Source organism: Bubalus bubalis, chromosome 1 (genome assembly GCF_019923935.1).
Source record: "Bubalus bubalis isolate 160015118507 breed Murrah chromosome 1, NDDB_SH_1, whole genome shotgun sequence".
Taxonomy (NCBI): domain Eukaryota; kingdom Metazoa; phylum Chordata; class Mammalia; order Artiodactyla; family Bovidae; genus Bubalus; species Bubalus bubalis.
Genome location: NC_059157.1, coordinates 72,416,293 through 72,429,903, shown reverse-complemented (window position 1 = coordinate 72,429,903; position 13,611 = coordinate 72,416,293). Strand labels below are relative to the sequence as shown.

At 33.8% G+C, this 13,611-nt stretch overlaps 1 protein-coding gene across 3 annotated transcripts in view; it reads left to right on the top strand.

Moving 5' to 3' along the window:
* Positions 1-13,611, top strand: part of ROBO1 (roundabout guidance receptor 1) — a 1,291,095-nt gene that overhangs the window by 158,876 nt on the left and 1,118,608 nt on the right. For all 3 annotated transcript variants that reach the window (XM_045165076.1, XM_045165073.1, XM_045165072.1), the window contains exon 2: positions 2,964-3,102. In XM_045165076.1, coding sequence (XP_045021011.1) covers positions 3,015-3,102 — 88 coding nt within the window. In that variant the 5' untranslated portion in view covers positions 2,964-3,014. The remainder of the gene's footprint in view (positions 1-2,963; positions 3,103-13,611) is intronic.

Below are 13,611 nucleotides of genomic sequence, written 5' to 3'. Positions count from 1 at the left end.
CAAATGATGTCTCTACTTTTTAATATGCTATCTAGCTTTATCTTAGCTTTCCTTCCAAGGGACAAGCATCTTTTAATTTCATGGCTGCAGTCACCATCTACAGTGATTTGGGAGCTCAAGTAATAAAAAAATCTGTCACTGCTTCAACATTTTCCCCTTCTAGTTGACATGAATTGATGGAGCTGGATGCCATGATCTTAGTGTTTTGAATGTTGAGATTTAAGCCAGTTTTTTCAGTCTCCTCTTTCACCTTCATCAACAGGCTCTTTAGTTCCTTTTTACTTTCTGCCATTAGAGTTGGTATCATCTGCATATCTGAGGTTGTTGATATTTCTCCCAATAATCTTGATTCTGGCTTGTGCTTCATCCAGTCCAGCATTTCACATAGGGCCCTCTGCATATAAGTTAGATAAGCAGGGTGACAATATACAGCCTTGATGTACTCCTTTCCCAATTTGGAACCAGTCCAGTGTTCCATGTCCAGTTCTAACTGTTGCTTTTTAACCTGAATACAGGTTTCTCAGGAGACAGGTAAGTTGTTCTGGTATTCCCATCTCTTTAAGAATGTTCCAAAGCATTTTTTGTGATCCACACAGTCAAGGCTTTAGTATAGTCAATGAAGCAGATGTTCTTATGGATGACCCTTGCTTTTTCTATGATCCAGCCAATGTTGGCAATTTGATCACTGGTTCCTTGGCCTTTTCTAAACCCAGTTTGTACATCTAGAATTTCTTGGTTCACATACTCCTAGATGGAAGAATTTTGAGCATTACCTTGCTAGAATGTGAAATGAGTGCAATTGTGTGGTAGTTTGAACACTCTTTGGCATTGCCCTTCTTTGGGATTGGAATGAAAACAACTTTTCCAGTCCTGAGGCCACTGTTGCATTTTTAAAATTTGTTGATATATTGAGTGAAGAACATCATCATTTTTTAGGATTTGAAATAGCTCAGCTGGAATTCCATCACCTCGTTATCTCATATCTCAAATGCCATTTCTTCAGTGTAGGTTTGGTCAGTTCTCCCAGGCAAAATGGATCAGGCTTACCTTTGTATATCTGTAGTTTTACTCTGCCATTTGTTAGCATCAGCATCTTGTCAAAATCCCTATTGACTAAAAATATTGTTTTCTGCTGCTGCTGCTGCTAAGTTGCTTCAGTTGTTTCTAACTCTGTGCCACCCCATAGATGGCAGCCCACCAGGCTCCCCCATCCCTGGGATTTTCCAGGCAAGAACACTGGAATGGGTTGCCATTTCCTTCTCCATATTGTTTTCTACCAAGTACTATCTGGTGTTTCTTGGCCCTTCACAACTGATACACAGTGCCTTGTTTAGAATAGAACAACTATAAAAGTTCTTTTTTTTTAATTTGTTTAATTTGTTTAAATTGACATAACTAAAATGCCAAAGCCTTTGACTGTGTGGATCACAATAAACTGTGGAAAATTCTGAAAGAGATGGGAATATCAGGCCACCTGACCTGCCTCTTGAGAAATCTGTATGCAGGTCAGGAAGCAACAGTTAGAACTGGACATGGAACAACAGACTGGTTCCAAATAGGAAAAGGAGTACGTCAAGGCTGTATATTGTCACCCTGCTTACTTAACTTATATGCAGAGTACATCATGAGAAACGCTGGGCTGGAAGAAACACAAGCTGGATCAAGATTGCCGGGAGAAACATCAGTAACCTCAGATATGCAGAAAATGAAGAATTATACGACCCTTATGGCAGAAAATGAAGAATTAAAAAGCCTCTTGATGAAAGTGAAAGAGGAAAGTGAAAAAGTTGGCTTAAAGCTCAACATTCAGAAAATGAAGATCATGGCATCTGGTCCCATCACTTCATGGGAAATAGATGGGGAAACAGTGGAAACAGTGTCAGACTTTATATTTTGGGGCTCCAAAATCATTGCAGATGGTGACTGCAGCCATGAAATTAAAAGACGCTTACTCCTTGGAAGGAAAGTTATGACCAACCTAGATAGCATATTCAAAAGCTGAGACATTACTTTGCCAACAAAGGTCCCTCTAGTCAAGGCTATGGGTTTTCCAGTGGTCATGTATGGATATAAGAGTTGGACTGTGAAGAAAGCTGAGCACCAAAGAATTGATGCTTTTGAACTGTGGTGTTGGAGAAGACTCTTGAGAGTCCTTTGGACTGCAAGGACATCCAACCAGTCCATCCTAAAGGAGATCAGTCCTGGGTGTTCTTTGGAAGGACTGATGCTAAAGCTGAAACTCCAATACTTTGGCCACCTCATGCAAAGAGTTGACTCATTGGAAAAGACTCTGATGCTGGGAGGGATTGGGGACAGGAAGAGAAGGGGACGACAAAGGATGAGGTGGCTGGATGGCATCACCGACTCGATGGACATGAGTTTGGGTGAACTCCGGGAGTTGGTGATGAACAGGGAGGCCTGGTGTGCTGCAAAGAGTCTCAAAGAGTTGGACACGACTGAGTGACTGAACTAACTAAAATGGCCTCACATTATATTTATGTACCTGAATGAAGATAGAATTTAGTTTCTTTTTTTTGTTTTCTTTTGCTGTGTCCTCAAAGAAGCATAGTGACTGGGTTTTTCTGAACAGTATGTAAATATTTACTTAGTGAATGAATAACAGTAGAGGTTTCTATTGATGAGAGCATTCTGTGTCAAGTGATAGGAAATCAGAAACACTGATCTGTCATCCCCTAAAGGATAGAGAAAACCAAGGAATCATTTGCTTATTGATATCTGCAAAAAATGAATTTTCAAAATTAATAAGTACTATATTTGTTCAAAAGGTATATCCCAAAATACATTTTGTATAAATTGTATTCATTTTAACTCTTTGTTTTATAATTTTGATAAATGACATTTTAAAGGCATTTGCACTATGATTTTTCACAAAATATTTTTAATATTGTCTCTGTCTCAACATAGCTAACCATGAAAACAATTCTGGGTTTTTTTTCCCCTAGATAAAACATATCTGTATAACTGGCTGGGTGTAATGCAAGGAAGGGACAAAGATGAAATGGACACATGCTCCTTTTTTGGCCATAATATCACTCCTCAGCTTGTCAAAAAGTCACTTGTTCCTGGCACAGCTTATTCCAGGTAAGTGCCATGCAGTTGTCTCATCAAACCTTGATCAGCATTTCTTCTTTGCTTTAAGTTCATTTTTATTTTGTGTGTTGTAAATTGAATTTGTTTGTTTTCTTTGGAACTTGTAAGTCTGTGTGAATGGTTTCTTAAGTATGTGTGCTGAGAAATTTCAGAAATCAAATATTATTCTTGAGTATAGAGCACTGTGTTAATTTCCTAGAGAAACTGAGAAGATTCACAAAAATCTACTGTTACTGAAATGTGTTAAAAATTATTAAGTGAGTTAGAGTAGTGGAAGAACAATTATAGTTGGGAACAAAGTACTTGTGTGGGTGACACAAAAAGAATAGCAAAGTCACTATACGTGTTAGTGCCATAGGAAAGAAATATCAGAAAAAGGGAAACATACCTGAAATTCCTTTGGAGTGGTGATATGCTAATTTACAGGCGGAACAATGTCAGAATAAAAATGCAACTTGCTGTGTTTTGCTGCTGTGGTTACTGTTGTTTTTCACAATGTTAGAAATCTTGTTCCTTGATATCATAATTTCATTAATGGTTCTATATAAAGCTTTCCTTAAGCTCTTTTATAGGAACTTGATTAAATTCCATTTTAAGGTAGAGGAAAATAGAAAAATGTATTAACACACTAATCAGAATGTAATGTCAATGTTCCTCATAGTTAAAACTATGAGAAAATGATATATTTTAATACATCATCATAATTTAGCCAAGTTATCTATAAAATAACGACATTTGGTGTTTTATTAAACCAAAATGTGAAGCCTGAGTTTTATTTTATTTTTTTCTCCTTGGTTTAATATTCATAACTATTTGTAACTTATCATGCATATCCACATACAAATCAGATTTTCAAATATTTATAATCTTGGAATTTGAAATAAGGAGTTATGAACAAAAAGTGTATTTAGATCTGTTAAAAGTATTTCCAGAGGGTGGAAGTATATAGCAAATTTAAAGTCTGTTGTAGCAAAGTCCGTTTATCTGCTTTGTACTCTATTAGATTGACACTCTGAAATTACTATTAAGCCACTAAAGTTTTTCATTTTAACCTGTGCATTCTATTATCTTGCCACTATTTTGCTGAGTACTAACTAAAATTAGTGAATGAATCCAAATCAAAAAATGACAATATGAAAAAATGTTAAACATTTTTAAGTGTATTAAAAATGCAAATATAAGTATAAAATAGTTTGTTGTATTTCAAAGTATCAGGATTAAAAAGAGTACATGAAAGTGTTTTGTAAGCTGTGACTATAGTTTCAGGTATAGCGTCGACGCAATTGTCCTTATCGGCTAATAACTGCTCCAGGTCAAGAAATTTAGCCCATAATATAGTTTTTGACCAGGTAATCAAAACTCAAAATGGTCTAGTGTGGTGTTAGTCATCTTTATTAATCTAGATATGTAGATTACTTCTACATATATAGATTGTGTGTACAAAGTATATGGTACGTAATGGGTGTAAGATTTATCTGTGTAACATCAAGTTATCTTTTCAGTCAAGAAAATATATAAATTCAGAGAAGACATATCAACTTGAACACTTAATTCCAAAATTTATCAAAACTTACTATCTTACATGCAAGCATTTCAAGACTAAAGAGAGCTTAAAATGCATGAGTTTATTTAATACAGTCTATAGATCAGGTACATAGATGATCAATTGGCTAGCAGTTAGCAAAAATATGTTATACAGATTGGAAACTCAAGGCCTATTTTGAGACAATGCCTTAAAGAGAAGCAAGGATACCCCCAAAATTGGGATTTATAAACCTAAATGTCTTTCCTGTCCAGGACCAGAGAGTTCAAGAATTATTTCAAAGTGATGTACCTGTCAAAAGAAATATGCTCTTAGCTTTGAAAAGGAACATCTGCAGAGTGGATTTTCTTAACTGCCTCCATCCAGAAGCATTGGTTTCAGGCTAAGGAGATTAGAAAATCTATTGAAAGGAGTCCTCAGTCTCAGAATCTCTCCTCCTTTACATGAAAGTGAAGTGAGATCTCACATTAAGTGAGATCCTGATTCTTCCTGTTGCTGTTCCAGCTTTATTATGTTCAGTAGAGGCCCTTGACCTGAACTGAGTTTAACACAGCTCAGAAGATCAAAGACAGACGATTGGATACTAGTGACTTTTTCAAAACACAGTTTCTCATTCAGCTGATTTGCTTCCAATCTTTCCCTTAAGAAAGAATATCCTCCTTCATAAGAAATTAATTTCAAAAGTCAGATAAGTAAAACAAAACAAAACAAAAGTACCATGTTTCTAAAAAACTAAGGAGGAGTATATGGTCTTTAGAATATAACTTGGTGAGGTGTGAGTAGAGTGTCTACCAGAACAAGATCCCTCAGGGTACAAGATGCCTAATTAAAAAGCTATGAAGACAGCTATCATAATGAAGATTATTTCATTGTCACTTTAATAAAGAGGTTTTCAGTCACACTGTGATGAGGTTTTGTTGTTGTTTAGTTGATAGGTTGCGTTCAACTCTTTGTGACCCCATGGACTGTAGTCTACCAGGCTCTGCTGTCCATGGGATTTCCAAAGCAAGAATACAGGAGTGGGTTACCATTTCCTTCTCCAGAGAATCTTCCTGACCCAGGGATCAAACCTGCACCTCTTGCATTGGCAGGCAGATTCTTTAAGGCTGAGCCACCAGGGAAGTCCTATGATGTGGTTACTAGGTGTGATTCAGTATTAAAAGAATGCTTGAATTGATGGATTACCTAGCTCAGCGTTTTTTTTTTGTTTTTTTTTTCTATTTTTTTCCCCTATATAATACATTTTTAAAACTGTTATGTTTTAAAATATTGTCTGTGAAGTGGTTGGTAGATCAGAAATGACTGGAAATTACATGTCCATTTAAAATGAAAAATACTCTTGGTGGTGAAAATTTAACCCATTTTAAAAGAAAAGGAATAATTAAGAGGTGGATCCTAGGAATGAGTGTCCCTTGCCCATTTGAGTTGCTGCCTTTGGTGTATAGAGAGCCCATTAAAGATTCTGTAATAAAACCAGTTAGATGTTCATCTTTTCAATTTTCCTCATCTCTTATTCACATATAAAAAACTCTTAAACCAACTGTGGTTATCTCTTGAGGCATGCTTACCTGGGCTAGGCCAGATGTTTATTTAATCTCTGCTACGAAGAACCCTGACAGTTACCCATCTTCCATTTTGAATATCTACCTCTGATTGCAAAGGATGTCAGAAAGATAATAAAAGACAAATGTTAAATGATATGTTTTAAAAGTATACATTTTATATATAGTGGGCTGAATGGAAAATCGGAAGAACATCAATGATGAAAATGTTGAATTCTAAGTATATATTGTAAGATTTTAAATGGAGATATGTGAGGATGGGAAAGTGCACAGGGTTGCATTTCTCTTTGAATACATCTGACAGCCCACTTTAGAGTTAAATGTGATTTATTTTTCCCTCTCTCTTCTCTGAATGTGCAGCAGTGCTGTCCATTAAAGATGCAGGTGCTGACGGGGTTATTTCCTTTGCCCGGCCTCATGTCAACAAGCCTTGAGTGTGAAATTGTCTGAAATGATTTACTGCTTACCCTCCCCACCCATCCACCCATCCCCAGCCACCACCACTTCAGTTCCTTGATGCTTTAGTCAAAGGATGGTAATGGCAAGGAGCTAAGTGTTATCTGGGCTTGAATCATCCATGGATAAATTGCAAATGTTAATGAAATAATTCTTTACACAAAATTCTAGAAATAATAGGAAGTATGTAGATACAACTCCAAAACTTCCCTAAGTTTTGTGATTAGTTTTATGTGTTAAATTCCCAGTACATTTTGAATAGATTTGAGGGATTATTTCAGATTTTAAAAATCTTCTGTATAATGCAAAAAAAAAAAAAAAAAGAAAGTTTCTGAAATTAAAATATGATAGAATCTTTAAACATTTTTTATTTCACTAATTTATTTAACTAAGAATGTTTCATCTATCCATTCCACAAAGGGTTTTATCCACAATTTTTTTTTCAAAAGTTGTTATTAGTTTCTGTAGCACAGTAGCCATGGGAAATTGATAAGAAAAATGTATATATTATCTGGAGACTATAGTATTGCTTGTTCTTAGTAGTTTTTTTTTTTTAAGTTGCACTAACTATTCAGAAATGTATCAATTAATTTTAAAAATTTACAAAGGTGCTTGTCTCTTCTACTAGAATAAAATATTCAGACTTAAAATTACTTTAAAATGTTAAGTCTTCCAATTATGCATTGATAGGAATTTTACTATTAAAAACATGGGTTGATTATAATTGCTACTCAGTAAATCTGTATGACCAGAAAAGTGTTTCTCAATATGTGTTCCATTTTTTTTTCAGAAATATATATTTTTTGAATGTTTATTAAAACTAAAGTTGCCAATAGCCCATAATAGAACCACTGAAGCAGAGAGCCTGGTTTTGACCCAAGGAACCAGCAGTTTTACAAATACCCTCTATTAATGTAGTACACAGAACATTTAAGAACTATAGCTTTTGACAAAGTTTAGGTTGACATAATAAACAAGTTCAAAACTATTTATTATCTGTATAAAGAGATGAAAATATCTGAAGATATTTATTTTATATATATTGCAAGGAATTGGGAGAACAGATTTAAGGCTAATGCTGTTTATTTTGCATTGTTTTACTTACGTTTCTTGCTATTTTGTCTTATAATATTATTTAGAGTTTGAAAAATATAATTTTGAGGCAATAGCTCAAGAAAATAGCCACTGAGGAAATCAATCGTGAAAATTAACCTGTATAATTAAAAATGTCTTTACAGATTCTAACTTAGTTTTGCCTAATAGGTAAAAGGTTTCCTAAACTTTGTCCCAGTCTTAATAAAATATTGTCTCAGACATAAGTGGCTGGGAATTTATATCCAAATTAGAATAATTTATCAGTTATGCAAACTTTCTGAAAAAAAGGCTAAGAACCAGAGTTGCATTATGACTAATAGGAGCCATAGGTACTTCTGCCTTTGTGAAGTTTTTTGCCATGAAAGAGTGTAAAACATTGTTTATTAAAATTGTGTTGGCATCAACATGAATATAATCTTTGACTGTAAATGTTTATTTTCTTCTTTTGATTTTCAAATGAATGAAATATTTTCATGAGCCCCAGCTGAATTGTTGGCTGACACTATGTCACTGTGTTTAGTGGGTAAGTTAGATCTGTTAGGGACTGTAAAAAGACAAAGTATGAATTTATGACTTATGCATGAATGTGATATCTAAATCCAATAGTCACTACAAATTAAATAGAATAAAAAGTTAATTTAAACATTTCTATATGCATTATAGAAAACTATAAGAAAATCATTACATAAAAGAAACCAGATATTTTTTGTATATTGCTTTTCAAATTTTGTTTAAAAATAATAGAAGTACACACCCATAAAGAGAAAGGGTGGATGGAAAGAAGAAAAGGAAAGGAGGAAAGCTGGGAAAGAAAGAAGAGAAGAAGGATGACTCAGGAAACATCAAGAGTATCAAAAGTTCATAGCAGAGAAAAGGTGACCTTTGGCTCAGAAGGGCTGTATTTGAACCGTGTCTTTGCTATGTATTAGTTATGTTACTTTGTCCAATTACCTCATCTCTCCTTATATCAGTTTACCACTCAGAAAGAATGTCAGAATTTACCCGTGTTATTTTTATCTGAATGATAGATTTAATGATCAAATAATTTGGATATTATTATAAGGAGTTGCTCTTACTAACATTGATGATAATCTCATTATTGTCTAAAATCAAATGTCACTGGCCCAGTCTGAACTGTATGGGTATAGTGGGACAGTAGCTAATTACAAGTGCCATTGAGGGGAAAAAACACATGTCCAATAAGTAAGGAGGAGGTTATCTGTAGAACAACTGGAGGAGCTCATGAAAGACCCCACGGAGCAGGTGAACAAAAACAGTCCATTAATTAAGTTCCTACTATGGGGTAGGTACCTGAGTGTTAGGAGTTCTCTCTGAGTGGGGAAAGAAAATTTGGGGCTCATGCCAGGAGACAGAGTCACAATGACTGTGAGAACTCTTGTTTGGCTGGTAGAAAGGGAAAGTGTATATTAAGGGATGTTTGCAGATAGTCCAGAGAGTGATTTGAAATTCAAATTTTGAGGAACCTTTTATACTGAGCTAAGCAGTTTTAAATATAAACTGTAGTCAAAAGGGAGCTGATGGGAGAGTTTAAGGTGGGAAGTAGCCAAATAAGAAGTTTTTTTTCTTAACTGTAATTCAGTGGAAATGTGGTCCATCTAATTGTTTCATTTATTTATCATCAAATTATTTCTTTTATTTTTATTTATTAATTCAACACCTATTTGACTTTTAACATTGCACAGTACTTTTTAAGGTTGGAAGAAGCAATGTAAATGTAAACGGGCATTGTATCTTCTTTCTTTTTCTCTGTAAAGGAAAAAATAGTAAAAAAAATTGTACATCTAATTTTTTAATTATAAATTATCATTATAATAGAAGAGAGGAAAGCACTGTTGGGGGTTTTTAGAATTATTATCATAACCAAAAAAATGGAAGCAGTGTATAGAAATTATTCATGGAATGTTTATTTATATATGAATAAATTAGCAAGAGGAAGAGATTGCTGAAACTATGGCAGATGCCTCACTATACAGACACCAAAGATAGGAAAGGGACATGTTTGAAAATAAAACGTGTAGGATGTAGAGTCAGAAAAACGGGGTGATGATAGAAAGTGAGGAGAAGAAGGAAAGAGAGGCATCATGAATGACTTCAAGACTCATTGTTGGGAGATAGGCCGATGGTGCCATCATTAATGAAATTAGGCAGCCAGGAGCATGCTACGAGGTGATTTTATTTTTGTGTATTTATTGTTTGATGACTTACAATATACAGTTGTTTTACAAGATCAAATAGAAAAGGTGTTCAGGTATACTTCCATTTGGTTTTTAGAAGCAATATTTGCTTTATGTTTTTTGCTGGATTTTAGTTGAATGACTTTATAATGCTATTTAAAGTCACCATTCATATATACACTCGTGTATATATGCATATATGTGCATTATTTACCATTATCTTTTGTACAGATATTAATGCCATTCAAACTTTTTTGGACAATTAAACAAGTTAAAGTTAGTGTTCATAAGATCAATAATACAATCAAACTATGGAATAAATCACTGTTAAGATGTCTAGTATATATGATTGATTCTCTTAGTGTAATTGTGTTTCTCAGGTTTTTTCCTCACTTCACTGACACAAGCACATTTAAAATATTCCTTGACTGCGTGTCATTTGGCTTCATGATGTGACCTTTGTTTACTTGTTGTTTATATATGTGTGTTTGTGTGTGCTAAATAGAATTGGAAATCTTATTTCTATTGGAAATAGAAGTGTCGAGTCTAAAGAGAAGAAATGCTTTAAAAAGTAAAATGCATTCCTTATTTTCAAGAGAATGTCACTCAACTAAAGATGAGATCTTGAGAGAATTTGCCAGCTGTACTCAGTTCCATGCTCTTCATTAGCCTTGGTCTACTAGTATAAGGCTTCCCCTAATTGTTTAAGTAGATGGAAGCAAACTAACAGACCTCATTAGCTATAGGTCACTCAATGAAGAAGCTCATCTTTGTAATCTAGCTGTAGAGCCCAGGACCATTCTGCTTTGACGATATGGCCTTTGTGATGGACCTGGCTTGAAAAACCCCATGTGTCACACGCTTCACCTAATTAAGCCATCAGAATGCATTGCAGCAAACAGAGTGTCTCATATGGACTGGTCTAAGTAATTTTGCTCCTCTATTGCCTGGTTAATAGAAAGAGGCGCTGTTCTAGATTATGACTGATAGAGGCTATATCGTACAGCTGTTGTAATTGTGCCTGAGGGTAGAAAAAGCCTGTCGTAAAAAATTCTCTATTTGCCAGAGACACTGTCTTTACTTCATTCAGCTGTTTTCCCCAGATTGCCTCGTAAGCATTCATTTATTCTTTCTCTTTACTTGCAGCTTTTCTCTGTTCACACACCTGTTTCCTTTGTTGTAGAAACAGACTCAGCCTCTGCTATATTTTCACATGGGACAATTACTTGGAAAATGATTTTTTTTTATTGATTCTGTAATTAGTAAATAAAATGGTTATCCCAGACTATTAAAAAGAACATATAAATAAACATAAAAAGTTGCATGTGGGCCTTGAAAGTATGAAAACTGACATTCTTCCTAAAAAATAATCCACAGGGCAAATTTTGAAAGACATGACATAGCTTTATATATATATATATATATACATATATATATATATATACACATATATACATACTTATGAAATAATTGTCATAACACATATATGTATGAATGAATGTATATATATAAAATACTTATATTGAAGTACAAATGCACATATAAAATAGTATTTGTGTTTATTATTCTAAATTATTCATATAGACTTTATATACATAAAGGCTGCTATAGAAATTTAAAAATTATTATCTATCCTCTTTGAAGTAAGATAAAATCATGACATGACATTTTTTCCATCTATGTTAATAGTCATTCTGTAAATTAATGTTTTACTCTTATAGACTCACAGCTTGACATGCAATTCAATCAAAAGCAAGCATGGTATAACTACTACCATAAGCATGGTATAAGTAGTAAGCTGGGGGTAGTGGCCCCACATCCTATGCTGTTGGTCTTCTTCATGATATCATTATTCACTTTGTCACTGGGTCAGAGATTTTTCTTATAACTTTGTGACACTAATCACTTCTTGTCTCTTCTATTGGACCTACTTTTTCTTTTCCTGGATTTTTGTTTTCTAATATGAGAATATTGTGGTTTTTAGGTAGTTTCAGAAGAGGAAGTGTTATTTATCTTTAACAATTTACAGCTTATTTCATGTTCTTTAAATAATCTGAATTTCTCCGAATGTAACTTGACAGTACTATCTCTATTATCTCATTTTAAGGAAAAAAATGTGCCACCAATTAAGCCATGACACAATGTCTTAAGAATATTTCTGTGTGATGCATTAATCAGACCAACCTCTTAATACTTTCAAGTTTCGTTCATCCTTTCTGAAGGAATAGACAGTTTCTCATGCATTTAGTTAGGTGGTGACAAGCAATCCTTTTGAAGTATCTCAGGAATCAGGCACTTTTTGCTACCTAAGTGTTTCTTCCTTCTTTTATTAAATTGCTTAATTTTTGTTTCACAAAAAAATATAGTTTTTTTTTGCCATTTCTCTAACAATAAATACTTTCTCAGCAGTGTTAAATCTATGCCCAAATTTTTGTTTTAAGCTTCAAATAACAATAGCATTTACTGACAATGTATTTACTGACAATAGAGGAATTGGGGAAGACATTTTAAATTATAATTAAACTGAACTTGTACATCCCCATAAAGAATGTAGCTTAACTGAAATGACTACAGTGTCAACAGTTCTGACCGAAGAAGAGCGCGACAGTCAACGTCAATCATATCAGAATCACTGTCTGGCTCACAGCTATTCTAAAATGCCATCAACTGTAAAAATTTAGAATCAAAATATGAAACAATGACTTCAAATTGATGAAATATGATATATGGAGGGAAATTGAGCCTGATGTAGCCCACATGCTCCTCTAAGCTGTTTTATGTAAAGCTACATATACTCACTGGCAACCAGGTTTTTGTAATAGAGCCTTATTTTAAAGCCACAAGCTTGGCAAACATAAAGGAAAAAAATAGTATAATAAGAATACGAACGTGATTAAAATGTATCCATTCAGAGCCTCATGGGTTTTTTCCTTCCAGAAGTAGTGTCTTTCTAAGGTTTAGAAATCTATTAATCAGAAAACTAACCCTATTCACTTACAGTGCTACTACCATAATGAGAGTTGACATTTCTAAGCACTCTGCGTGGTGTTGAAATTAATGTTATATGTCTTTATTAGCATAACTGTGTATTTTTCTTAGGTTGAAAAAAATAGTAGATACTGTGCTGCTTATCCAGAAGTTGGTGAGATAATATCAATTTAATGGTATCTATTATAAATTGGAATCTTTTAATAATAAATCTATATAATAATTATTATGAATATTTATATCAATTCAATATAAGAATGGCCTTATAATACTTTATTTTCAAAAGTATACTAAAATTATGTACAGAGGAGTAGTTTCTAAGTGTTAAATATTGAAACATGTAAAATATCATGTATGAAATGAGTTGCCAGTCCAGGTTCGATGCACGATACTGGATGCTTGGGGCTGGTGCACTGGGAGGACCCAGAGGGATGGAATGGGGAGGGAGGAGGGAGGAGGGTTCAGGATGGGGAACACATGTATACCTGTGGCGGATTCATTTTGATATTTGGCAAAACTAATACAGTTATGTAAAGTTTAAAAAAAATAAAATAAAATAAAATCTGTTTTGCAAAAAAATAAAAAAATTAAAAAAAAATAAAAATAAAAATAAATAAATAGTGGATATATAATCAAAGATCAACTAATACTGATAAGAAGT